Below are 27236 nucleotides of genomic sequence, written 5' to 3' on the forward strand. Positions count from 1 at the left end.
TGGAGTGGCTGCCCCTGCTTGTCACGGGTCACCTCATCTCAGGGAGCAGCTTTGGTGCCCCCAGGCCCAAATCCATGTGGGGACCCCCAGCTGGAATGTGCTCCCAGCTTAGGGCTGCACACCCAAGCTCCTCTTCACTGAACTCCAGATTTATTTTAGTATTGGTTTTATTTTCCATGGAGATAGAAGTAGTTGCTCATTCCGAAACATGAAGTATGGGGAGGCAGTTTAAGGTATTTTTCCCCAATTCCTGGTTTTTGGCCACCAGGTGGCAACGGAGCTGCAGCCACGGCCCGGCTCGGGCTGCGCTTTCCCAAAAGATCCGCGTTCGGGTCACACGGACGTGGTTTGTGGATCACAAATCTTTAGAGTCACAGCGATCAACTCCTGCTCCTGAGCTGCTGTTCCCGGGCCCAGGTCCCTCTGCAGCCGCAGGGCTCAGTTTGGGGGATCGCAGAGCACTCAGGGGTTCACGGACAGGTCTGTGGCACCCGCAGTGCAGGGCAGGGACAGCCGAGCATCCCGGGATGGGCCACACTGCCCTCTGCCAGGCTCTGCCAGGAAAGGCAGCCTGGAATAACAGCGATGTGCTGAGCCTGCTGGGGTGTACCAGCACAGCCCGGGGTGTGCCAGGACCGCTGGAGTGTCCCAGCACAGCCCGGGGTGTGCTCAGCCTGCTCGGGTGTCCCAGCACAGCCCGGGATATGCCAGGACCGCTCGGGTGTCCCAGCACAGCCCGGGATATGCCAGGACCGCTCGGGTGTCCCAGCACAGCCCGGGATGTGCCAGGACCGCTCGGGTGTCCCAGCACAGCCCGGGGTGTGCCAGGACCGCTCGGGTGTCCCAGCACAGAGGGCACAAAATTCTGTTCATCATCTGAGCAGCCTCTCCATAAATAACTAATTAATTTGTAAGGTGGAAAGTAAGGAATCAGGGAGAACCTGATGGGGATCTCCTGAACAGACCTGACCCTTCCCAAGGCCATAAAAAGCACAGAAACGAGAAGTTCATGTAGGAAAAGGAGTTAGTTCACCTTTATTTCATTTCTCCATAGTCCCAAACTTGACAGACGTAGAAAAATATCCTTGAGTCTGGTAGACAAACGTACCAATGCTAAATAGCCCTTTTCTCTGACCAGCTGGGCCACCCTAAATACATTTGTACAACCTTTACTTCAGGCTTTTTGTTCAATAAAAGGGTTGTCTAAACTACAACCAATAAACTACAGAGGCAAAACCCGGCCTACCAAAGCATGCAGATGAAAGGATCCTCCAAAACCTGGGGAAAAATCAAATTCAGAAAGCAAACCAACCTTGAGATGCATTTGGAGGAGAAAACCAATCAGAATAATTGGAGGAAAAAATAATTAACTATAGAGAAGTCAAAGCAAACTCTGTAAAGTATCTGTGGATAAGTTAAAATATCTATGGCACAACTTTTCACCAAAAAAAATTAAGGCGAAGACCAAGGTTTTATATAAAAATAGCTGAGCAGGCTCCTAAAGCAGAGAGAAGCTTTTCTCGTGGTGACTCTGTTAATCCCAGATATAAATACCCCTATTTACACAGAACCAAAGCAGTACAAACATCTGGACCCTCTCTGGGCATCCATTGCTCAAACACCCAGGGCTGCTGTCCTGGGCCATGTGGAGGTACTTCAGTTGAAGGTTTGTAGTAGTTTCTTTGCTACACATACTGAGACAAATAATAAAAATGCAATATAAATAGTGATGTTCACAGAGGAACTCAGGAATACACAAAGCTTAAGGAATTGTCCCAGAAAGAAATGATAAAGTGTTAAAATCCTCAATTATCTTGAGCAAAACATCCAAGTTTTACAATAATATTTAAACTTTCAGGATAGTTTTTTAAAATCAAACTGATACCTATAGTGAAAATAAAGCAGGAAATTATCATGGCAGAAGATTAATTATCTCTTCACAAATACAGTAGTTTGTTTATTTGCCAAGATCACTTAGAAATATCATTATTATGGGCATTTTCATAAATTTCCAAGCCTAACAGTTAGTGATTTTAAAGGAGACAAACAATAAACCATATTTTTATGGATGTATTTGACTAATTTTCAGACCTATGTAGTCCATATATAGTAAGACACAAAAAGAAGAGCAAATCAAATCTATTTCAGAAGAATTACATTAATCTTTCAAGTTCAAATGCCTTTGCAGACGTGAGCAGGATCAAGTTCAGTGTATCTGTGCACATGAGAACTGCATCAGTGTATCCACCCCCCAGGAATTCCAGAAAGAACCCCACAAACGGTGACATTGCCACTGGAGAACGGAATTTTCCCCCAACACAACTCAAGAGGATTTGCCAATGACTTTTTGAGCTGTAATTCCCCAAATCTGCAGCTAAAGCAGAAATTTTGTCTTCCACAGTGCAGAAACTTTTCAGCTTATTGCAATTTCCCTGCCTGAGCCCCAGGGCCTTCCTTTCTGCTCCTGGTGCCTCCTCCCCTCCCACCCCTCGTCCATCTGCCAACCTTCCCCTCCATCTCAGGGAGAGAAGTAGGAGGGGGAAATTAAAAGGACTCCTAAGATGAAACTTGACCACAAACATGGTCGAAATCTACATTTAAGCTCAGCCTGACACTGATTCATTTTCATTGCAAACATCTGCTCATATTTTCTCCCCAATATTCCCCTTCATTATTTCCTTGTCCAGAGATTGTGGTTAAGACAAATAGAGAAAAGCAGCACTAAAATAACCCAAGGGAAAGTCTCACTCTCAACTAAAACCAAGCACAGAACTAAAGGATGGATGTTGGAGATAATTTATTGCCTACAAAAGGTTAAAAAAAAGCTGAATTCACATTTTGTGTGTGGGTTAAAGGGGTTTCAGAGGTAGAGTGTGTAAATGTAATACAGAGCTGGAAAAGGATTACTGACTTCCTTCAGTAACACTGGACCATGTTCCCAGAACCAAAGCACTGCCCTGTTTCCCTGCAGGAACATTCTGCAGCACCTCTTTTATCCAAGAGGATTTGCTCATTGTTGGAAAGATCCACCCCAAGCCCAGGGTTCTGCCCTGTCTTTGTTGTCTTCTGACCAAAGCAGTTGCTGCTTTTAGAGAAGTAAATATTCAGACTGAACCCTACTCTGCCATGGAAAACACTCATTTTGTAGCACTGTTCACCCTTTTTTTCTCTTGTAACTTTAAGATTGCACATTTGGCCAATGTGCTAAAATTTACTTGAGTAGAGAAATCAACCACCACAGCCCAGCTGGTTCTGTCACGTAACCAGCTGGAGTTTTCTCACTGACCAGCCCCTAACTTTGCTCAGGCTTCTCCCAACCAAACAACTCCTTCCTTTGTGATGATTTGGGGCAGCAAAGGCAGAATCTGGCCCTGGCAGTGGCAGTCAGAGGGTGCCAGTGCCCCCTACACACCGAGCAGCCCTGCTGGGCTGGGCTGGGCTGGGCCAGCAGGCTCTGGTTGGAGCAAGGTCTGGATTCTCCTGTTCAGGTTATGCTGTGCCAGTCCCTTAATGCACGTTATTGCCCTTCCTCACATCTCCCTGTCCCTCACACTCCCACGATCCCAACACCACCTGGAGCATGAAGGGAAGGTCAGTGCTGGGCCAGGAGTGTGTTCCCAGTGCCAGAAACAGATCCCACAAGGGAGAGGGGATCCATGTGCAGCAGGAATTGCCATGGCCACAGCCAGGATGGCCCTGGGGTGTGGATTTGTTCTGCTCTCTCTGGAGAACAGGCTCAGTAAAGCTGCTCCCAGTTGCACATGGAGGCAGGACCAGTGAGTTCCTCCCCTCCCTCCGAGGGCTGCAAAGCCACGGCCTGACCTGACCTCAGACTCTTTACTGCCTTAGTGAAAGGAAATCCTTGGAAAGATTAAAGTGCAGAGGTGCCTGGAGGACTGGCACTGCAGAGAACTGACACCTGTTTGTACCTCTGGGTACCTTCAGTGTGCCCCCAATGTCCCTGGCATTTACTGCTGCCCACTCCTGTCAGACCCACAGGTGTGACAGAAGCAGGGACAGCAAAGGGGCAGAGCTCCAGGGGTTTGCCAGGAGCAAACTGGTCACACCTCCCCAAGGAGAGCTCACCTGTCCCTGCTCCAGGGCCTGCCCTGAGCCACCTTTTCCTACCTGGGGCCCTTCAGACAGACACACATCAGCCCTGACATTCCCATGGATGCAGGAGGGATAAACACCACCAGGGAAGTCATGGACAAGCAAACAAGAGACTTCCCAGGATGATGAACATTGATGTGTGGCCACAGGAAGGTGACAAACCCACCAGCACGTGGCTCTCCTGCTGCAGTGGTTATTCACATCAGCCAACTCATTGACACAGAAAGGGGCTGATTTATGTCACCCCCCAAAGCCCAGTATTGGCTTCATTTGCTCTGCAAAGTCTGGAATGATGAACCAGCCCCAGGGACGGGTGGGCCTGAACTGCAGCTCCTTCCAGCTGCACATCCAAGAGGATTCCAGCCTCCTGGAGCAGAGGGACTGGCATAACTGTTCATTCAAAATTCATTCCTCCCATTTGTTTGGAGGTGGAATAGAAACAAGACAGCAAAATATAAATCATCAGTGGGAGTTTTTCTTGCAGAAAGGTGGATGACCTAATTGAGTATGAAATCTAGAACTCCCATTAAGAGGATCCTGCCTTTTGTCACGGGAATTTCAGTGGAAGCAGCAGGAAAACAGGGTCCAAACAGTGACATATCCCAGTACTAGAACACAGAACACAAGAGGCTTCATTGTCAGTGGCACTGCATTCCTGTCTGGAGAGGACAGCAACAGAAACCATTGTCAGCCCAGGACAGAAAACCCTCTGTAAAAGAGTTTTTCCAGGCAAGCAGAATTCCAGCTGGAAGGGCAGCACTGGGATCTCTGCTGCCAGCCCTTCAGTGGAGCAAACCCTGCCCTGCTGGGGGAGAGGCTCCAGGCTGGGACAGACCCCACCTCCTGCCCTCCCTCCTGGCATCCCAGTTGGAATGCCCCACTCACTCACAGCCTGGAATTCTGGGGCTGCTCTGCACAACGGATGGTCCCAGGTCTGTTGGGAACCCACAGGATCCCACAGTGCCCAGAGCTGTGCAGCTTGGTTTGTAAAACCCCTCTGGAAGCTGCCCCTGCCCCTGTGCCACAGCTGTTTTACAGTATTGCTGGGAGCTCCTCGTGCCCAGGGACAGAGACATAAACCCTGGAAGAACAGAGCTCAGTACTGACCCCAAAGAGCTGTACAAGTGATTAGGGAGGAACAGATCAGACTGAGAAACCCTCAAAGCTGAGTTAATCCCAGCATTAGGGGAAAAAAGGAGTTACTTCCCCAACACTGGATTCTCTGAGCTACACCTTGGACCTCCCACTGCAATGAAGGGGATTACTTGCTGTCCTGGATGAGTAAGGATTCCCCAGAGTCAATTATTATTTGGTATAAAATGGAGAGATCAGTTTCTTTACCTGACTGTGAAAAATGCTTGCTGAGGGATACTGAGATTCCAGCTAGAGCATCAGTAACATGGGCAGGCAGCTGCAGCAACCCCAGGACCATCCTGGAGGGAAAAGTCTCCTCTGAGTCCAACCTTTGGCCACTGCCCTGGGGACTGACCCAGAGCACTCAGTGCCACACAAACACCCTCCTGAATCCACCTGGACAGGTCTGCACTTCCATCCACCTGAGGAGGGAAGGGAGTTGATGCCCAGAGCTCTGGGAATAAGGAAATTCATTCAGGCCCTGCCTGCAATCCAATCCACAGCTTAGAAGTGGCAGTGCCACAGAACCCACCAGGCAGAGCCCAACCCAGGCCAGGCAGAGTCGAGAGCTCAGGTCCCAACACAGGTCCCAACACTGGGAAACTCTCAGGGTGCAGTGACAGCTCTGGAATTCTGACTGGCTTGGTAAAGATGGAGCAAAATTAGTGGAAAAATACACAAGCAATACTTAAAATACTCAGCAGAACTTCAGCATTCAGGCTTGGACAGATGAAAAGTGTGGCTACAATCATCAGTCCCCAGAGAGTGTAAACATGCAGTCCCACTGCTGCTGTATCAGGAGTCAGGCCCTGCAGGTACCAGGCTCCCATTTCCATCTCATTTCTCCCAACACTTATCACTGCTTCTTCCCATTAATAATTTATTGATGATAATTCCATTTTCTCAGCCTTTCAAGGTTTATGCCAGCTATTTTGGTCAGAAAATGGAAGATTCAACAATCTCAAGTCAGAGAACAAAACCCACTTCAGTTTAATTTCAGGTTTTCCAAAGGGTTCAAGCACAACTCATAGAAAGCCTGTTATTTTATTTGGATCCCCAATTTTTAGTCCACCTACCTGAGTAAAAATGGGGAAAAATATAATAAACAGGCCTGGTGAGCACACGAGGCTGAAGGGTTTGTTTTCCACTCTTGGATCCCTGCTCAGAAAGACTTTGCTACAGAGCCAGAGTTACTCTGGAGAGTCAGGAGTTGTCCTGACCAAGGCCAAACTGCTACAAGTGACACCTTCCCTCCCTCACCCAGTCCTTCCATTTACCAAAACCACCACTCCAAACTCCTTGCCAGTGCAAACTGCAGCTGGATGTGCCCCAGCCATCCTTCAGGACAGGCTCCTTCACCTTGGGCTTGCTTTTTGGGCTGAGGAAACACTGCAGAGCAAACTGCCCTTCTCCTGGAACCTGCACATCCCCCAGGGGTTCTGGTTTGTCAGTTAAAAACATAAATCACAAACTGTCTGAGGCATTTTTCTCTGACAAGGAGGACAGGCTGAATGAGGTATCATCAGGCTCTGGGGAGGTGTGGTTGAAATCCATTTCTTCAAGTTCAGGAGGTAAGTCTGAAAGCAGTGCCTGGAGGGGAAAACCAGGACAGTACAGTGTGAGTGAGGTGTGTTTGTCATGTCAGACTTCAAATGGCTTTTAAACAAAGAGTGAAAAACTTCACTGAGCTCTGGAATAAACCCGAGTGACAGAACACAAAATGACAGAGAGCTTCTGGTATTAATGACAAACACCTCCTGATATTAACAACAAACACCTTTGGATATTAATGACAAAGTCCTGATAGTAATGACAAGCTCCTGATAGTAATGACAAGCTCCTGATAGTAATGACAAGCTCCTGATAGTAATGACAAGCTCCTGATAGTAATGACAAGCTCCTGATAGTAATGACAAGCTCCTGATAGTAATGACAAGCTCCTGATAGTAATGACAAGCTCCTGATCCCAATGCCAAGCCCCTGCTGATGTGGAAGGCCCTGCAGCCTCACCTGCTGCTGCTCTTTATCATCTGCTCTGATGGCCAGGATGAGGCTCCGAGTGAAGCTCTGCAGCTCAAAGTACTTCTGTTTGTGGCTCTCCAGCTGGCTCTCCATGAATCTCACCTCTTCATTCTGGGGGGAACAACAGGGAGCTCTGGATCAGCCTGGAACCATGGAATGCTTTGGGTGGAGGAGAGACCTTGGAGCCCAGCCTTCCCCCAGCACTGCCAAGGCCACCTGTGTCCCCAAGTGCCACCTGCCAAGGCCACCTGTGTCCCCAAGTGCCACCTGCACAGGGCTGGGGATCCCTCCAGGGCTGAGCTCCAGCACTGCCACAACCTCCACTGCAGCTTTTAATGACCCCTGAGCACACCTGGGTTAAAACTAAACGTTTTCAGTGAAAATGAAAGTCAAGAAGTGATCTTGAAAAGGCAAAGGGACTGGGAGAAGACACAAATAAATTCCATCATTACAGCAGGAGGCTTGACACAAAAACCAAGGAAAATAACTTGAAAATTCCTCCAAGTTGCCCCAAATTAAAATGCAGCATGTCCAGCACATCTGGGTTTGACAAGGCCCATCAAGTGCCAGCTCACCAACTTCCTCAGGGTCCTTGGGGTCACTGAATAAACAGGGATATCACAGAATGACAGAATGGGGTGGGTTGGAAAGGACCTTCAAATCATCTCAGTCCAACTCCACGGAGTTATTTCTGGGGGTTGGAATTAGGTGTAATGTATTACAAAATGGGGACATGTCAATCATCTGCATGTTGGGGCTAAAAGGACATTTTTCCAACCTGTACTTGCAAATCACTTCATTAAAAATTCAGATTTGGTGAGTGCTCCTGTTTATTCCAGATGCTTCCTCTCCTTCACACTTACCAGCTGATTGGCAGCAAGATCAAAGTGCTGAACTGGTGATCAGTGTAGAGCTAAAAGCCATTTTCTGTGGTTATTTACCTTTGCAAAGATCATGGAAATCCAACTGTTTATTCAGGTTACAAGATCAAAGTCATTGCTGGTTTCTGTAAAAGGGCTCTGCTTGCTGAACAGCCCCACCTGTGCATCCTCCAGGGGAAAAAAGGGAATTTGGGCTTCCACTGGTCAGACTGGCTGAAATTCAGCTCCAGTTGGTATGAAAAGGTGAGAGTATGTGATGCACTAAAGGTTTTGTTGCTTTTTCTTCCCAGAAAATCCCCATTTTTTCAGTGAAAACACTGCTCACCTCACTGCTTCAGGTGAGAACAGCTCTGGGAATGGGAGGGGGATATTTGGGCTCTGATTTTGAGGCTTTCACAAAAAAATAAGCTGAGTTTCCTTCAGATTGAAACTCAGCAGTTTAGCCCTGGATTCTGCCCAGCCAGGGAGGAATTCAGATTGAGGCAGGAAACTCCTGGATTCATCAGTGGTGTCAAACAACAGCCCCAGCTCTGCAGGGCACTGTCACAACAAGCCTCTGACTGCAGTGACAGGTGACATTAAGAAAAGGTCACTCCCTCTCCACATTATGCCCCACTGCCCTGCCCAGGGAAACGCTGCTCGAAGGAGCAGGTTTTGTTCTAAGAATTGATCTGTTCATTACTTTGGTAACTGATTGTTCATAGGAGAGCAGAGCTGGTTTCCAAGGGAAAAAGTGGGCTCTGTGGGGAAAGCCATGCTCAGTAAACCATGGACTCATGGCAGCTGCAGGAGAAGTGTCTGCAGCTCTCCAGGGAACAACTTCCCACAAAAAGGAAGTTGTGGTTTAGAGGCTCCAGAAGTCGGTTTGGGACACGTGGCAGGAGCTGCAGCTGCACCAACTGCTCTGCAGAAATGTAGAAATGGGGCTTTCCTGCCTCCCTCTGGGCTGAACTAGGGACAGTGTGGCTGGAGGTGGGAGAGAGGGCACTGAGGGCATGATGGGCACACAGGGGAAACAGCAGGGACCTGCCTTGGCTGAATTCCTGCCCTGCATCCCTGGGGACCATTCTGCAGGGCCTGGCACAGCCCAGGGCCTCACCTTATAGTCCAAGAGAGAGCTCATCTGATCCACCTCGGAATTGCTGATCACGTCACTCTCCTCATCATCTATGATTTCTATTTTCTGGAACAGAAGCAAACGGTTCATTTGGAACATCCCAATGCACAGAGACAACCAAACCCGCCCCACAGCCTGGCAGGGAGGGGGGAAGGTGCCAGGAGCCAACCCCCACATCCCAGGGAGGCAGAGAGGAGGGGCACTCTGAGGAACCCCGAGCCTGCAGCCCCCCAGGTGGCAACGATGCCCCTCAGCCAGGATGGAAGGGAAGCAGTGGCAGGGTAAGACAAGGGGATTGGTCTTTAACAATTTTTAGTTGGTTTGACAGTTGTAAACATTTTTGAGACTGTCTAATAAGTTACAGCAAATTGACTGTGGGTTTAGGGCAGTGCCCAATCCCAAAGGAAGGGCCCCCCTGGCACAGTCCATGGGTTCAGGACAGTGTCCATCCCCAGGGAAGGGTCCCCTGGCACAGTCCATGGGTTCAGGACAGTGTCCAATCCCCAGGGAAGGGCCCCCCTGGCACAGTCCGTGGGTTCAGGACAGTGTCCAATCCCTAAGGAAGGGCCCCCTGGCACAGTCTGTGGGTTTAGGACAGTGCCCAATCCCCAGGGAAGGGCCCCCCTGGCACAGTCTGTGGGTTTAGGACAGTGCCCAATCCCCAGGGAAGGGCCCCCCTGGCACAGTCCATGGGTTCAGGACAGTGTCTAATCCCCAGGGAAGGGCCCCCCTGGCACAGTCTGTGGGTTTAGGGCAGTGCCCAATCCCCAGGGAAGGGCCCCCCTGGCACAGTCCATGGGTTCAGGACAGTGTCCAATCACTAAGGAAGGGCCCCCTGGCACAGTCTGTGGGTTTAGGGCAGTGTCCAATCCCCAGGGAAGGGCCCCCCTGGCACAGTGCACATTCATGCTTAGTTCCCGAGCTGACATTCCAGAGGAGGTTCCTTCCTGCAGCACATCCCTGTCCCTTCTCCCTGCCTGCACACCAGGCAGCAGGAGTTTCCTTCTCATCCTCCTTCCAGAGCGTTTCCAGGCTCTCCCTGTCAGGACCCACCAAGCTCCCAGTGTGTGTTGAAGGCAGGAGGATAAACCACATTTCCTGTGTCTGACAGCCCAGCTGAAGTGACAACACTTCAAAGGCTTCGTGTCCCCGAGATCTGCTGCTCCTTCCTACCCTCAGCAACACTGTGATTCAAATATTTTTGTTTTTAGGCTCAGCTTGAGGAAAGAGTGTCTAAATAGATGCCAAACATTCACACTATCTTTCTTAGACATACACTTCAAGATAGTAGGGGAAAGAACAGATTAGAATTTCAAATAGGAAAACTGTATCTCTTATGCAAATCCAAAGCATTTTAGTCCAATTTTAACTGCATTTTTGAAAAGTTTTGTTGCAGTGTTTTCAGAACAAAGTAAGAAGAAACTATTCCTTCCTTTTGCTTCTATTATGATATCAAATTACACAGTGCTGGGGTTCAGGCAGACTGAGAGCTGAGTCTCCTGGACATCATCTCTGCAAACCTTTTGGCTGTGCCATTTCAGATCCTGCATCTTCATGGGAGACACATCAGCCCAACCTCAGAGGGACTGGCTGGGTCACAGCAGGACACTCAGGGGGACAGAGAGGGAAAAGGCAGCTGGAGCTGCTCAGGCAGCCCCTGACACTGCAGTGTGGGGCTCTTCTGTTCCTTCCCCACTCAGGTTCTGCTGCTTCCATGTTCTCACCCTCCCCGGACCATTCTGCAGGTACCTCCAGATAGAAGTCAACCCTTGGGGTCTTCTCTGCTCTCTCTTCTCCCCATCTCAGAGTGGGCACAGGCTGAGCACAGGGATGCAGAGCATTATTGCCAGGCCTCCTCCCTCTGCCTCCCTTCCCTGGCTCACTGTCCTCAGGGAAACCAACAGGAAACAGGACACACCTGAGCAATGCCCTGGCCAGGTATGGGAATGCAGAATCCCAGAACATCCTGAGCTGGAGGAAAACCCAAGAATCATGGACACACCTGAGCAATGCCCTGGCCAGGTATGGGAATGCAGAATCCCCGAATCCCAGAACATCCTGAGCTGGAGGAAAACCCAAGAATCATGGACACACCTGAGCAATGCCCTGGCCAGGTATGGGAATGCAGAATCCCCGAATCCCAGAACATCCTGAGCTGGAGGAAAACCCAAGGATCATGGACACACCTGAGCAATGCCCTGGCCAGGTATGGGAGTGAAGAATCCCAGAACACCCTGAGCTGGAGGAAAACCCAAGGATCATGGAGCACATTCCCAACCAAACTGCCTCACCCATCCAAGGGCAGCCAGGCAGAGGAACCACTGGAGATACCTGCTGAAAGCTGCAGAAAACCAGGTCTAATTCTAATTCTGGCTTTATTTTCTTCTCACTGTGTTACTGCACTTGGTGCTTTCAGAGCTGTACCCAAGAGCTGGGCCTGGCACTCCAGAGGAGGAACAGCAGGTTGGCAGAACACAGAAAAAACATGTAATTCCATTGCTGCTGAATGTTTTAGTACTTTTGGTTTTACTTTGTTTCAGTATTTCTCCTATGGTTGAGCAATGTTAGCACAGTTTTTGTGCTCCCAGCTGGGGAGGCCTCTCAGCACACTCAAGTTCCCACCCAGTGAGAAACTCTGATGTTGGCCAATGTCAGCATGAGCAGCTCAGGAGGCAGAGGGGGGTACCCACCACATTGTCAGTGGAGACTGGATTCTGGTCATCATCCTTGTGACCAATGTCTTCATTTTGAAGAGCTTCATTTGCCTCTTCTGCAGAAAGAAATTAGATTTGTCAGATTTCATTCCACTTTTATGCTGTAGGAACATTAACAGTCTTCACCATAAATATGTCACAATTGCTAAATCCAAAGCAAAGCCACAGTGACAATGTCTATTCATAAAAAATAATGTATGTCTGACTAATAAAGACATCATGTCACAAGATTTCAGGCCAATTTGCCAATTGCTACCAGAAACAATAGGAAAACTACCAGTTATTCTCTTGCAATGTATCAAAACATTCCTAGTTTCTGATTTAGGTTGGAATATTCAAAGAGTTTCACATTAAAGATGTGCAGAACTTTTTTTTTAAATAAGAATCAACTACTGCATGAAAACCTGTGCATGCCCTGCAATGAGAGGGTTCATGTCTGAACCCTCCTCCTCCTTGCACACATTGATTAGTTCTGAACCAAAAACTGAGCAAGCAGATTATTTCCTCCTCCCGTGGCAAATGTTCATCCCTGTGAGCCCAAGCTGCTGGTTTATGTATAAGCACCTGAAAACAGAGCAGATTTTACCCTTCTCTTCCAAGCACAAGGATGAAATATGGATGAAATACAGAAGAGAAGATTCTCTTGCCTTAATGAAAACATAACCCAAAGAAAGATGTCTGTTCACCCCTAACATTAAGTATGTTTCCCATATTCACTTGAATTCTCTGTTTTAATATATATCTATTAAATATAAAGAGGAAAAGAGGGAATGGGCAGCAATGGGACACTGGGAAGGGGCAGGTGGCAATGCCAGGGTGTGTCCCCTCCATACAAACACAGGGATAGCAGCATTTCCCTGGGATTAACAAGCCTGGCAAGGACAGGATAATATTTAGGCCAGACCATACAGAGACAGTGAATTGTTTTAAGTAACTTTTCTACCAGTTGAATATCTCTAAACTGAGCAAACTTCACTTGAGTTGTTTCAAATAAATTCAATCCACCCCCAGACTCAGCTTAGAGGACAATTTGTGCCAGGAGAGCAGAACAGGACCCAGGGACAGACCTGGAGCACTGAGGAGCCCTCGTTCCACCCACAGGGGGCAAAAGGGCACTGAGGGGGCACCTCAGGCACTCTGGAACACTCCACCAGCCCCTCCATATCCCTGGCAGGCACCCCTGGGTCCAACAGCATTCCCAAGGCTTTCAATGCTCATTCTGAGCTCACAGAACCAGCACAGTCCTGACCCTCCACAGGGCTGTGCTCACACAAAGCAAGGATTCAATTAACAATCAATTAAAAAAGGTGAGGCAAAATGAAAGCTTTAATGTTTCATTCTGCATCACAGTATAGCTTGCTTTGTTTTATATTTTCATGTTTACACACCACTCTTCAAAAGCAAGAGCCATCAACACTGTCACTGTAATTAGGTGACCAAAATAGCTTTGTTTCTGTCTTTCAGAGTGGTTTTTGTTGTTGTGGTTGGGGGTTTTTAATAAATTAGGACCAAAAGTTACAGTTCTCAAACATGAAAACACTCCCTATCAGTGACTGAACAGCACACAGGAGTATTAGGGGAAAGATTTTCCAGGGAGTTCAAACCAAGTTGAGCTGCAGCACTGAAACCTCCTCCTTTGAACTGGAGAAATGAGTGGAAATAATTGTTGTGGGAGAATAAAGGAATGAAAGTGGCATTCCTGGATGCTGTGAAATCCTGTCATTCTCCTGCACTTCCTTAAGCTTTGACACTAATAATCTACTCCAGCTCTTCCAGCCTTATCTTGTTTTATGAAAGCCTTGCTCAGTAAGTGCTGTTATTTCTCACTTTAACTACAGAGGGTTCAGACTCTTCCCCTGTCACCGTTTGCTTTCAACCAGATCCGACTCGAATCGGCTCCTTCCGCACCTCAGGCAAATCAAGGACTGGGAGATTCTGCCTCTCACTCGCCTTTCAATCACTTGACCCATTTCTTTATCATCTTCCTCTCTTTGCAGCAGGGTATGACAAAGCCTTCACAAATTCATTCCCAGCAGCTCCCCATTCTGCTGGTTCTCCCCTTGCAATAGTTCTGACAAAATGAGGAGCCCCAGCCTGGCACGCTGAGCGGCGGCAGCAGCCCCAGGTCAGCCTGGCTTTTAGCTGGGAGAGCAAAGGCTTTATTGATCTCTCTAATCAGAAGCACTGGGAGCAATTAGTGAGCTGTGGCTGTGCCAGCAGCTCCTGGGGGCCCAGAGCTCATGGGCAGGAGGGGAAGGGAGGGATCGATTCCTTGCGCTCGTGGGAGGTGGAGGAACAGGGAATTGAGTCCCAGACTCTCCTCTCTCTGCACACCCTGCAGTTCACTGAGGACACAGCCATGGGGGCACTCCTGAGCCCTCCCTGCTCCTGGCTGTGCTCTGCTGGTTTGTGTGTGTCTGTCAGAGACTGAAACACCAGGGGGTTTGGGCAGCTTTTGGTCCCAGCCCGAGTCTGAGCTGAAGTTCTGTCAGGGAGTGCCCAGCCCAGCCCAGCCCACAGCCAGCAGCTCCCTGGGCATCCCTGCTGGGGTGACTCAGGCTCACGGGAATCATGGAATGGTTTGGGTTGGGACCCTAAAGATCATTTCCTTGCATCCCCTGCCATGGGCAGGGACACCTCCCACCAGCCCAGGGTGCTCCAAGCCCTGCCCAACCTGGCCTGGGACACTCCCAGGGATGGGGAGTCAGATGGAATGGATTCAATTGGCTGTGCCCACCTGGCCAGTCTGCAAGAGAGCACTGCTGAAACCTGGGCAGGGAGATTCTCCATCAGTGCCCAGCCCAGCTCTGAGCTGCCCCAGCAAAATGTGGACTTGTCATGGAACCTCAGGTGAACGTGCAGAAATGGAGCTCTTACAATGAAAGGCTCCTGCAATTTCTGTGATAACAAACCCAACAAAACTCAGAGAGAGAGAGAGGGAGAAGAACCAAACAGTACCTTCAGCAAGGCGAGGAGGGGCCCTGGTGGCTGTGAGAGACTCTGTCAGACGTTTGTGAATGTGAACAACAGAATCCAAAGCATGCACACTGCACAGAATTAAAAACAAGCACAGCAGTAACTGCATTCCAAATACCTTGTGAGCTTCCTTCAGATAAGCAGATTGATACTTCATCATTCCTATCATTATCATCCCCCACTTCAGTAGCAGTTTCCTCTCCTGGGTTAAGTGCTGATTTAGAAACAAATTCAGATTGATCAGAGAAATCAGCAGGACCTCCTCTAGGGGGTGGGACCTCAATCCCCATTAAACGATATTTCCGTCTTCGATTCCCAATCCAAGTCTTGTAAGAGAAATAAACATGAATGATATCAGAAACTATGACACAGCAACAGGCCCCACCCCAGTGACATCAGCACACCTGGAGGACAGAGGTGAGGGGCAGCAGAGGGGCTGCTCCCCCCTGACCCCATGGGGCTGCCCTGGGATCCCAGGCCAGGCTTAGGGAGAAGGGAGAAGGGAAGGGGCACAGCAAAAGGAAAGGCAGCAGCAGTCACAAGTGGCAGTGAGGGAAGCTCTGACTGGAGTCGAGAAAACAAGGAAAAATATTCCTTGCAGTGAGGCACAGGGACAGTTTGTCCACAGGAACCTGGGCATCTCCAGCCTTGGAGGCATCTCAGCATTTTACTGGACACCATCCTGAGAATCCTGACCTGAGTGAAGTCAATCCTGCTTTAAATAAAGAGCAGGACAAGGAGCCCTTGTAAGGTCTCTCCCCACCTAAATTATTACACAAATTTAACATGAAATCTTTGATTCAGGTTCTCCCATTCTACAACTTCCATAAGGGGACTAAAGCATCCAGTGACCCAAATGTCCCACCTGTTCCAGGATTTCCTGCAGGAAACTGGCCAAGGACAGACCTACATCACTTCACTCTGGGTAGAACTTAACTTGGCAGAACTAAGTTCAGGGCAGCCCCATCCTTCAGCCCCCTGGTTGGCAGACAAGGCTTTGAGCAGCACTGCCTGCAGGAAGGCCCAGAGGAGCCCAGTGGGAACAGGCCAGGCCCAAGGGCCCTGGAAACCCATTCCTGGTGGGATGGGTATGGATGGTTTAAGTTCATTCTACATCAATGAGTTTCAAAAAGCAAAAGGGCAAAACAACCCCCACATTCCGAATTGTCCAAGTGGATCTGAATAACTGTTCATTAATTTGCTTTCTCTGATAAAGAAAAGTCTACACTAAAAATTATTTAAGACTCAGAGTTTCACATGATGACATAAGAACTGTCTGCAACTTCTCTCTTCCCTTCCATTGGGCTTTTGACTTCTCATTCAAATACTACAGGATCTTTTTCTTTAAAGACACACTAAACATCACTGTGGCCTTACTCCAGAAATACCTTCCCTGCTCCTCTGCCCCATCTTTACCTACATTTTGTCTGTCTGTCTGTCTATCTATATTTCTGTATGTACCTGGGTTTATACAGATACTCAGCACAATTTGATGTAAGCTGCATTTATTTTTTACATCCCAATTCTTGCTACAATTCCCAACTGTGCCATACAATGAAACCAGAGCCAGAGGTGGGGCAGGTACTGCCAACAGTAAAGAATAAAGGATGAAAAGACCTCCTTTATTCCCTCCTGTGTGTATGTTGTGGCCCAGGTTGTGCCAGAGCCCTGGAGGGTGAGCAGAGCCCTGCCCTGAGGACCAAAGCACTGCAGCAGATTAAAGGCATGTCCAGAACTGCTCAGTGCCACCCTGAGGGATCCCTAAGGGAACAAACAGGGGGAGCACGGGTGTCACTGTGCTGTCAGTGTGGCATTCCAGGAGATGCAGGCAGTGGGAACAGCTCCACCTTTCAGCAAGCCAACTGAAGAGCTTGAGAAACAGGGAGCAGCTTTGTTCCCTGCAGGGAAAAGAGTGATTCTTCTCAGCCTCCAAAAGTACAATTTAGGTTGTTAGAATTTGCACGTGCTCAGGGAAACAAGTAAATGATGAGATCTGTGGCCAGCACTGACAGGAGCTTTGGGACATTCTGGTGTTCCACCCCAGAGATCTCCCCAGCAGGAGGTTTCAATAAGGGCTCCTAGTTCTGCTACTGCAGCAATGTCAGGGACTTAAGAAAAAGGTGGAAAAGAGGGTGAGGGTTGAAAAGACTAATGACAACTGTCCTGCCTGTTTCAAAGGCTCTAGTGCTGGTTTTGTAGGACTGAAAGACAGTCAGGCTGTTCCCTGAAGAGGGAAACACCTTGAGAGACTGCGACCCCCCAGCTGGAGAGTGATGCTGCATTTGTGCTCACTTGGGACTCAGTGGCAACAACTGCTGCTCTGCCAAACCTCCCACCCTCAGGAAGGGATGGTGAGGAGTGTTCTTGGGAGTCAGGTCATCTCCACCACAACTGCACCTGCTAAAGCAATCCCTCCTCAGCCACACCTGATGGACTCAGACTGGACCCAGAATCCCCCACAGTGCCCTGTGCCCTCCATCTCAACCTGCCTTCAAGACAGTCTTGGTAAATATTTTTTTTCCTATTTTGGAGCATTTTCTTTCACATGTTTTTTCCTATAAGCATGAATGAGAAATTATCCTCCCTTTATCTTAGGAAAAGCCTTTTTTGGTATCTTAATAGCAATATAAATAGCACCTTTCAGCCTTCTAGGATCTCCCTAAAAAATGAAACACTTCTTAAAATCTTACTCAAGAGGATGTCAAACAGCTCGTAGTGCTGCCTCTGCTGCTGATCAATAAGATGTTACCTGAGGGCTTTTACTATAAATAGACTGCAGAAAGAGCAGGAGAGCACTTCCCAACATGGTCATTCATTATGTAACACGTGAAATCTATTTCAAGGCTGCTCGTGAAATTTTTAAAGCCTTTCATGTGTCCTATTTTTGCTCCAGCCAAGGGAAGGCTCTGCAGTCCTTACCCTCACTATTTCACAGTCCACATTCAGCTCTGCAGCCACAGCCTCGATCTTCTCTCTGCACACTGAGCCCAGGCTGGTCATGCCATTGTCCCAGTACTTCTTCAGGGTGGCCAAGTCCCGGTCACTGAACTGTGTGCGGTCCTGCAGCTGGGAGATAAAGACACAGTTACACTGGAAACAACCTGCTGATTCTGACTGGAAACAATCTGCTGATCCTGATTGGAAACAACCTGCTGATCCTGATCATTTCATTTCCACAAGGCTTGTGTACAGGAAGACACAGGAGCTGTACTGTCTCTATGGCTCTTCTCCTCTTTTAACTCTCCCTTAGGAGTTTATTTTTCACAGTTTGGGGTTTTATACAGGGCAGTTCAGAGCTCCCTGGGATTTGCTTTAAAGGCAGTGGCAGTGCTAATGCAGGTTTACACCACTTCAGCCTTGCTCCAACTCCACCTTATTTTTTTTGTAACTTGTTTTATCCCATCCTATAAGGTCCTACTGAAAAGAACTTTTTTCCCCATGTGCTGTTTACTCTCTCCACCCAATTTATGCAAATTACTCCTTAAGGCTTTTCAAGTTTCTCACCCTCCCCCCCAAAGTTCTTTTATCTTACTGCAAACTACAATACATGCATAATTCAAAGGATTCTGACTTCCTAAAGGGAATACTTTAATGTTTATTTGGAAAGCTTGAGTTTAAATTGGTTCCACTGTTTATCTGCGAGTTCCCAAACTCTTTGTCTACATTTATCAAAATATCTGATAGTGGATCACTGATAAAAGGAGTAACACCAAAAAAGAACTCCTGAACATCCTACCACGCTTGAACTGGGGTGGGCAAACACTGTATTTTCCAACAGAGCTCCCAAGCTTTATCAAAAGCCTTTCACCCAGAACTTGAACTAAAATCAGGTTCTTTACACCAACCTCTCCTGCTATTCAGAGCACAGAAATGCCAGTCTGGGAACTTGTAGCCTATGTGGGCACATTTGTCATTATTTCAGTAGTTCATTTTGTTCATGATTACAGTAGCTGAAATCTGTGTTTGCTCATTTAAAAACTGCTAAAAGTTAGAACGAAATAATTTTAACACAGAGTAAAAAGGAGTTTTGCAGAAACGGGATCATTTGACCATCCTGGAGTTACCAGTTCTAGTTGATAATCCTCAGAATATGGTAATCCTTGCAATTTTCTTCTTATAAAAATCACTGTTTCTTCAAATCTTAGAAGTTCCTGATTCTCTTCAATGTTGCACATAAACCAGGGGTATCAAACACTTGCCTTAAAATAATCCCAGGTGGCCCAGCAATAAATGTACTGGATTTATTCCAACATGGTCCCGTGGGACTTGATGACCTTCAAGGTCTTTTCCAGCTGTACCAACTCTCTGATTCTGTGATTATTAACTGCTGCCAGGCACTCAGAGTGTTTCCTGGCTGTCATTTCATCCATGCAAGTCCAGAATCATGGAAGGCGTTTCCATCACACCCACCCTTGGCTGGTGGTGCCCAGGGCAGAGCAGAGTTCCCCGGACACTCCTCCTGTGCCTCCTGCACACCCTGGGCAGCCACAGCACACCAGAGGCTCCCAGACAGCAGCTCCAGGCTATTTTCATCCCCAAGGAATCCACTTGGCACATGCCAAGGCTGCTCCAGGCTGAGCAAAGTGCAGCAAAGCCAAACCCGCTCCCCCTGCGCTGACCTGAGCTGCTCCTTCCTCCAAGCCATTCCCAAGGAACAAAGGTGGAGTTATCATCCCTGGATCACTGCAGCAACAGCTCCTTTTGCAGCTGCTGCCAACAGAGATTGACTTCCAAAAGTGCCTGCTCTGTGGTGGGGGAGCTGAGGGAAGGGGAGGTAGAAAGGAGAGTGATACAACACTCCAAAGACACGGAGAAACAAGTCACCCTGGCCTGGCCTGCATTGCTCAGTGCTCAGGGCAGCCTCCCTAAGTGACACTATTTGAAACATAAATAAATAACATTTCCTGCTGGTTCTGCAGAGTTCACAGCGACAGCACTGCTGCAGCCACCGGCAGGGGCCTCTCAGCTCTCTGTGATCTGTGCTCAGCAGGAGCACCAAGCACAACATTTCTTCATGTTCCACCTGCACGGCCCAAGAACCCCCAGAACGTGCTGTGGACATTCCCCCTCCACAGGGGGTGAAATGGACGTGACTTTTGTGAGAAAATAAAGGGTAGAATTTCCACACTGAACATGTAACTATGCTTCCATCAATTTAGTTAATAACCTTCTCATGCTTAATATCATCAGAGGAACTGAGGAAGCAAGAGGGAAACTCAATCCTACAAATATTATAATAGTTATAGGAAAAAAAATCAAAATGTAATACTGTAAAGCTTCATATTTGTGACAAGACTTTCTCTGGGTGAAGGGAATGCAGTCATTCAGTTCTTATTTTTCCTTCATTAAGTCAGCTGTGAATTCAGTTCTCATTTCTGCTCTTCAGATGCCCAGTTTGCCCACTCAAGGCTTGGCTTTACCCCCAGCAGTGGAGGTTGAATTCCTTACACTGAGCACTCCTGTTGTGCACAGTTCCAAGCTCAGGAGAGGCTCCTTGCAGCAGGAGGCAGAGGCTCCAGTGCCAGGGAAGGGCAGTGCCAGGGAAGGGCAGTGCCAGGGAAGGGCAGTGCCAGGGAAGGGCACACTGAACCATCGGCTGTGCCGCGCGGGTTAAACGCGGCTTATCCCCGACCTGCCGAGTGTGGCAGCCACAGCCCGGGCAGAGCTGCCCCAGCTCAGCACAGCCACGCCTGGCCCTGTGCCCAGCCCTGAGCAGAGCCCTCTGCAGGCAAGGGCTGTGCTGCAACCTCCGGGTCTCTAATTGGATGAGTAATTGCCCAGCAGTGGAGTGTCCTTACCCTGCTGGTTCAGAGCCAGTTTGAGGCGTGACCTGAGAACGCTTCTGGCCACGTGCACAACAGCTACACACAAATTTCAGATCATTAATCAAAGACACGCTCAAAAATGAAAGAACTTACAGGTTTGATACAAAAGCAGTGCCTGCTGCATTTATGTTGCAGCTGAGCACTGTGCTGTGCTCATTTAAACTGCAGGGAAATCGCATTAAATCAACAGTCAGTTCTGATGCTCCGTGATGAAATGGGCTGAGGTAATGGCTATTTTTAGCAAACAAACCTCTCACAGCAAGTTTTCTGTGCCTTTGATCCCTGTCAGTGCATCTCTCTTGTATTTTGGGAGGAATGGGAAGATCAGAAGCACAGCATTCAAGGTATGAGCAAATCCCACATTGGTCTTTGCAAGCACAGTGTCCCAACAACACCAGCATTCCTAAACCCTGACATTAAATAATATCTGATTTTTCCAGAGGATTATCAATTCCTATCTCAAGACCTTATTTATATGTATTAATAATTATTTCTGAATAATTTTGCTGTTTCTGCTTTCCCACCTGCACCATTTAATATTACTCTTACTCTTGTTTATTATTTCTTAATTTCCTATATACAAATTCTGAAGGTCTGCATTGTCCCCTGACACTCCAAGGTATTTAACCTCATTAAGGCTGTGCCAGATGACACATTCCTCCAGTCTGAGGTTTTAGGTTCAGGTTTCACCCGTGCCCCATGTCAGTGGCACTCCAAAGCTGCTGCTCACACACAGCTGCACAAACCCCAGGCACAAAGGACTTTGGAAAAGCAGCATCTGAAGGCACCTTAAACTCTCACTGCTGACAGACACACTGGGAGGGCACACAGAGTTCTGCATCCTTCCTCACTGCCTGGGGAAGCCTGAAGTTTGCTCTGATGGAAGCAGAACTCACCAATATTTCACAGCACCCCAGTGTGAGAAGAGCTCAGACTCTCTCACAAGCTTCACCACTCAGCCAAAATTACAGCTGTTCTGTTAATATCTGTTTACAAACCAAACTCAGATAAGGAGACAAAAAAGGGTAAAAAGAGGGATCTATGGAATGAACAGTCTAGCCAAAAAATCACATTCTGAACCCCAGTCATCTCACTGCAATTTCCCTCAATCCACACAAACTGGCAATTTCTTCTTCTTGAGCTTTTGAACTAGTTTGTTAAATACTGAACATTCAGCCTCAAAGTAATCTGATTTTCAGAAGGTAATTATCATGATTCTTACCTAATCTATTGATGTCTTCTTCACACTGGACCAAAAAGTCTGGTGTTCCAGTTCCTGCCCAGATGTGCCCATTTTCAGCCTCAGGTTCCCAGCACCCAACAAGCCCAGGAGGTCTGTGGGGTGCAGCAGGCCCTGTAACAGAGCTGTGCTTTGTCTGGGATGGCCTGACTGGCTGTCCCTCTGCATTCCCTGGGGATTGCTGCTGCACAAAGCTGCTGCCCCAGGAGGAAGGCCGTGACATGCCATGGATCACACTGTCATCTACTGTGGAAATATCTTGGGAGAGGTGGTGAATTATCTCCCAGAAGGAGGAAACACACTGAGCAATCCCCCAAATGACACAGGGATGCCCAAGGACAGCGTTCCCAGGAGCACTGAGGAGCCCCTCAGCTCAGCCCATCTCTCCCACTGAACATCCCAACATGCTCCAACCAACTTCACTAAACCACTTCTCCTCCCTGCCGAGAGCAGAGGAATGTGAACAGGTGAAGAGAACTCCATAACTTCATGTTGGTGTAGTTTTAAACCAAAGGCACAGCTGAGGTGCCCTCTGACTCCAGGCAGCTTTAATCCCTGTGGGGGCTTCCTTGCAAAGCTCCTGGGAGGTGTTTTTTCTGCAATTCCATTTCCTGTGCCAGCCCACAGTTTCCAGGAGCCTTTCAGAGCCAGTCTAAGGAGCATTTTCTTTAGCAGTTCCACTGCTGTCTCTGCCCAGCCCAGCTGTATTCCCCATGCCCATGGATGTGCCAGGAATGCTGACAGGTCTCACATCAGCCCAGGCCAGAGCAGCTCCTTCACCTGCCCCCAGGTGTGTCTCCTGTTCTCCTCCTGTGGCAGGAGGGCCCAGAGGGCACTTCAATGCCACCTTCTCTAGAGTTTTATCTCAACAGGCAATGTGTAAATTCCAATTTCAAGATCAAAATTCAGCACAGGAACTCTCCACCCATGTCAGGTATTTGCCCTCCCCAAATGCCTGTCAGACTGAGCCCAGAGACCCCAAGCCCAGTCTCTGGGCAGAGCAAACCCCTTCTTTACCCTAGAATAAAACTCCACAGCTAAGGCACAGCTCACCCAGAGTCACCACCTGCATGATAAATGCTTTCCATACCACAGCAACACATTTAAATGTACCCCAAACACTCTGCTGGGGCCTCAGATGGCACAGAACTGCAGCCCAGTCATGCACTCCCAGCTTAAATGTAAGGGCAAAAGTGAAGATATTTTCCCCCTTTTAACTCTCTTTAACCAGAATCTCCACTGCTATTTTTGAATCCTTGTTATCCTTCCACCACCCTGTGAAAAACCAGAAATCAATGCATTTGTAAAGGCCACTGCACATGCAGCAGGACACAGAGCTCTGTGATTTCCAAAGGCGCTCTCAGGAGTAACTGAGAGGGTGATATTTCTAGACTAACATTCACCACCCATCAGGGTTACATCATCTGCCAGCACAGAGAAAGAGTTTCTGCAGAACTGCACAGCCTTTTTTCCTTTCCTGCAGTTGAAGGACGGGACAAGGAAACAAAACATCAAGGCAAAATATTAAAAATTCAGAGCATCTAAAAGAATCTTCTCCATTTTAAACAAAATACAGATTAGCCCTTTTCCTGTTTGAATGGCAGTAATTGCCATCATGGCACTTCTACAACCCCATCCATTCTATTTCTGTTCCCTCACGCTCTTTCTTCAAAAGGATTTCACAGTTGAAGCTGAAGTTTCTTAGGAAGTAGGAGCTGCTTCTCTCTTTGTGTTGTCTCCCACCTGTGTGTACACAGCAGTGTCAGAGTGCCAGGCCCTGAACTCGTCTCCTTAACAAGGCTGATTCTGCATTCAAACTGGGAAAGTGCATCCACAAACCTGGAAACAGATGTTGTCAAACCAGACCGTGTTAACCAATGGGTTTATGCATTTTATTGATCAAAAAGACACAGGAATAAAGGTCTAAGGAAAAACAATTCCCTAATAACCATCCTTAATGGCCCCTCGCTGCAAGGGAGACACTGAGGGGCTGGAGCGTGTGCAGGGCTGGGAAAGGGCTGGAGCAGCAGGAGAGGCTGAGGGAGCTGGGGGGGCTCAGCCTGGAGAAAAGGAGGCTCAGGGGGGACCTTCTGGCTCTCTGAACCCCCTGCCAGGAGGGGGGAGCCAGGGGGGTTCGGGCTCTGCTCCAGGGAACAGGGACAGGAGCAGAGGGAACAGCCTCAGGCTGGGCCAGGGCAGGGGCAGGTTGGATATTGGGAAATTTTTTTCCTGGAAGGGGCTGGAAAGCCCTGGCACAGCTGCCCAGGGCAGTGATGGAGTCCCCAGCCCTGGAAGTGTTCAAGAACTCTGTGGATGTGGCACCTGGGGATCTGGTTAGTGGAGAACACGGGAGTGGTGCTGCACTGACAGTTGCACTCCATGATTCAAAAGGTCTTTCCAAACCTTCACAATTCTATGGTTAATAAACAGGCATCTCCACATCCCTGAAAGTTTCAAATTTACTGCAGAAATGTCTTCCACAGCTCATGTCAGAGATCCAGCACAGCCACCACACCCCAAGGACCCAGCCAGGGCTGAAATGGGAGCCAGCATCACGCCCCACCCCAGTCCTGTGTTCCTGGTGCCCATTCCAAGCTGGCTCTGGCACTCCCCTGGTGCCCAGGGGTGCAGCCACTCTGAACACAAACTCAGCAGCAGAACATCTACCTGACAGGTCACACACTCCACCTGGATCACCTTGCAATTAGACCCTGGCTATGGATGGGGTGGCAGCAAGAAAACCTCTCCCCTTCAACAGGGAAACTGCTGAGGACACTCAGCTGCTGCTTGGAGCTTTAGAAGGTCATGAAGTGATGGAGAGAAGGTGCCTCCCAGACAAGAGCTACATTTTAAAAAGCCTACCCAGGAGAATTAGCACTTAGGAAAGAAAGAAGAAGGATTGAGCACAACAGGATTTGTATGGAAGTACCAGTTCCTCTGGGAGATGCTCTTCTAAAGTGCTCTCTGTATAAACTGAACGAAGTGATACCACCAAAGTCTGCAGAAACTGGAAGTGCTACACCTGAGACCCAGAAAAAGTCTGAGGAAATACAAGTACTGTGGTGGTTCTTAGATCCTACTTATGCAGGACACTACTAAACTCACAGGTTTTGGAGACTAAACAGAAGGATCAAAATTAATAAATAAAGAATAAAGTACTGAGTAGAGCAGGAGAAGGCAAGGAAAGGTTCTTCCATCACCTGGACCTCATTGCCAAAGCAGCACCACTGCCAGGACACTGCCACCCCCAGGCACTGGGGCTTTGGTGGGCAGGTTTGGGTTCCATGACAGACACCTCCCCAGTTTTTGGTTCTTGGTAGAGCTGGACTGGGAGAGCAGCCTCTGAGAGCTGTACCAGCAACCCACAGGCTGAGCATGGATTTCCATGAGGAGGAAGCAGAACTGACATCCCTTCAAAGGGAAGGCAGAAATGCTGAGCAGGAATCAAACAAAAGAGCTGGACAGAGGGTATTTTCCTGACAAAAGCTGTTGTGTTATGGTTTGGAGTCATTTCTGAATTGAGGACACCAACCTGGCTGATTCTGCTAATGTGAAATGACAAGTATGTGGATAAAATTAGATCTTCAGATTCCTACAGACAGCCCAGCCTAACTCTGTGCATGTGCAGAGAAGCTGCAGGGGGGGGTACTCTCCTAAGCATTCAGCTGCCTCAATTAACAAGCATTTCACTTTCAACATAAATGTACTCTGAGCTCCAAACTCCCAGTCCACCAGTTCAGAGGTTGTACTGCACCTAACAGACAATTCCTACACCTGAGCTTCACATCACTTCACCCTGGAGTATGGCCTTGACCTGCTTTTAAAGATACACATCAACTTCACCTCACCTGAAACGCTGCACCTGCAGAGAATGTTTGTATCAGTTGAAAGGAAAAAATACACACATGGGAAATAAAACATTTCAAAAATTGCATTTCTATCAACTTCCATTGCTTCACTTGATGCATTAGATACTTAAATAGAAATGTACTTACTGCTCTTTTTCTGGAACAACCTGTAATCCAAGGCACAGTAAGGTTTCCTGAAATCTGTAGAGGGCAAGGAGGAAACAGAACAGAAAACAAGAGCAGCTTAGGTTGCTGTGAGAGCTAAAACGGAGCAGCTGGCACGAGACTTCAGCAATTGTGGTAACAGTGTCTGTAAAACAGGTTAAGATTTAAAAGCAAAGTCACACTCAGCCTTACTTAAGACTAAAACATTGTTTCTTTGGGTGAGGGGAAGATAAGACAGTGGCAAATTGGGCATTTCTGTACTTTTGGTGTCTCAAAACTCGTATTTCACACCAGTTTCCACTTTCAGTCTGTCCCCAGCCTGGAAGGATGGAGCAGACTGGAGCCAGACAAGGGCCAAGGTCTGGCAGAACTGCCCTCCCAGCTTTTCTCAATTACAGCAGCTGAACTTTCAGAAAAATGCTCCCTTGTTCAGCTGTTCAATGTCAGATGTCAAGGATTTGAGCATCAGCAGAAAAATTAGGGATATCAGGCTGGAGAAGGAAGGGGCAGGGGTGTGAAGGCAAAGGTTAGCTGCCCCCATTCCTGCTGCTTCTCCATCACTCCCAGAGGCCAGACTTTATTAAATAATAATCTCAGACTGTTTTCCCTGGCCACGTGAAATGTGTCATAGCCTGGAATATTTCTGTGTGAACAAAGCAACACCAGGTTGGCTGATGAAGGTTTCCTGGGCAGACAGATGCACACAGGTTCTGACAGGGATGAGGCCAAACACAATGACAGTCACCTCAGCAGAACTACCTGAAGGACCACGTGCATGGCAGAGTTCTAAACTGCCTTTATGAAAAAGGCACAGAGGTTGGGGTTGGGTTTTTTGGGGAATGTGTGCATTTTTGGAGTGAGATGGGACATTATTCTCCATCCACAGGTGTAACTCCAGTCCTGGTCCAACTGGGAGAGCTGCAGAAGTGATGGCCTGAAATGCCTGACTCAGATTCTGTGTCTCAGAAACTGCAGCTCTGGCACATGCCAGAGACACTGGAAGGTGCTGCAGCCCTTGGGCTGTCCCTTAATGGAAGGGGTGACCCCATACAAGGCCCTGCAGGATCCTTTCCCACCTCACCTGTAGCTTTAGCATCCCAAATTCAGTACACTGGAGCAAAGCAGGAGCTGGCTGCTGTGTCCCAGCACTGCCTGGATCCACAGGGAGTGTTTCTGCAGCCTCCTCACAGCTCCTCCCCAG

General features: G+C 48.3%; 1 protein-coding gene across 3 annotated transcripts in view; it reads right to left on the reverse strand.

The window, feature by feature from the left end:
* Positions 1-1010: 1010 nt before the first annotated feature.
* The window catches only part of HDX (highly divergent homeobox), a 40980-nt gene continuing 14754 nt past the window's right edge, over positions 1011-27236 (reverse strand). For 2 of the 3 annotated variants that reach the window (XM_071569442.1, XM_071569441.1), the window contains 7 exons: positions 26018-26071; positions 17877-18023; positions 15076-15283; positions 11958-12037; positions 9250-9333; positions 7258-7380; positions 1011-6837 (listed from right to left, as the gene is read on the reverse strand). In XM_071569442.1, the coding sequence (XP_071425543.1) occupies positions 6712-6837; positions 7258-7380; positions 9250-9333; positions 11958-12037; positions 15076-15283; positions 17877-18023; positions 26018-26071 (822 nt within the window). In that variant the 3' untranslated portion in view covers positions 1011-6711. Of the gene's footprint in view, positions 6838-7257; positions 7381-9249; positions 9334-11957; positions 12038-14939; positions 15284-17876; positions 18024-26017; positions 26072-27236 lie in introns of those variants that run through there. The other variant, XM_071569443.1, reaches the window with a different exon arrangement.

Source organism: Pithys albifrons, chromosome 14, assembly GCF_047495875.1.
Source record: "Pithys albifrons albifrons isolate INPA30051 chromosome 14, PitAlb_v1, whole genome shotgun sequence".
Taxonomy (NCBI): Eukaryota; Metazoa; Chordata; class Aves; order Passeriformes; family Thamnophilidae; genus Pithys; species Pithys albifrons.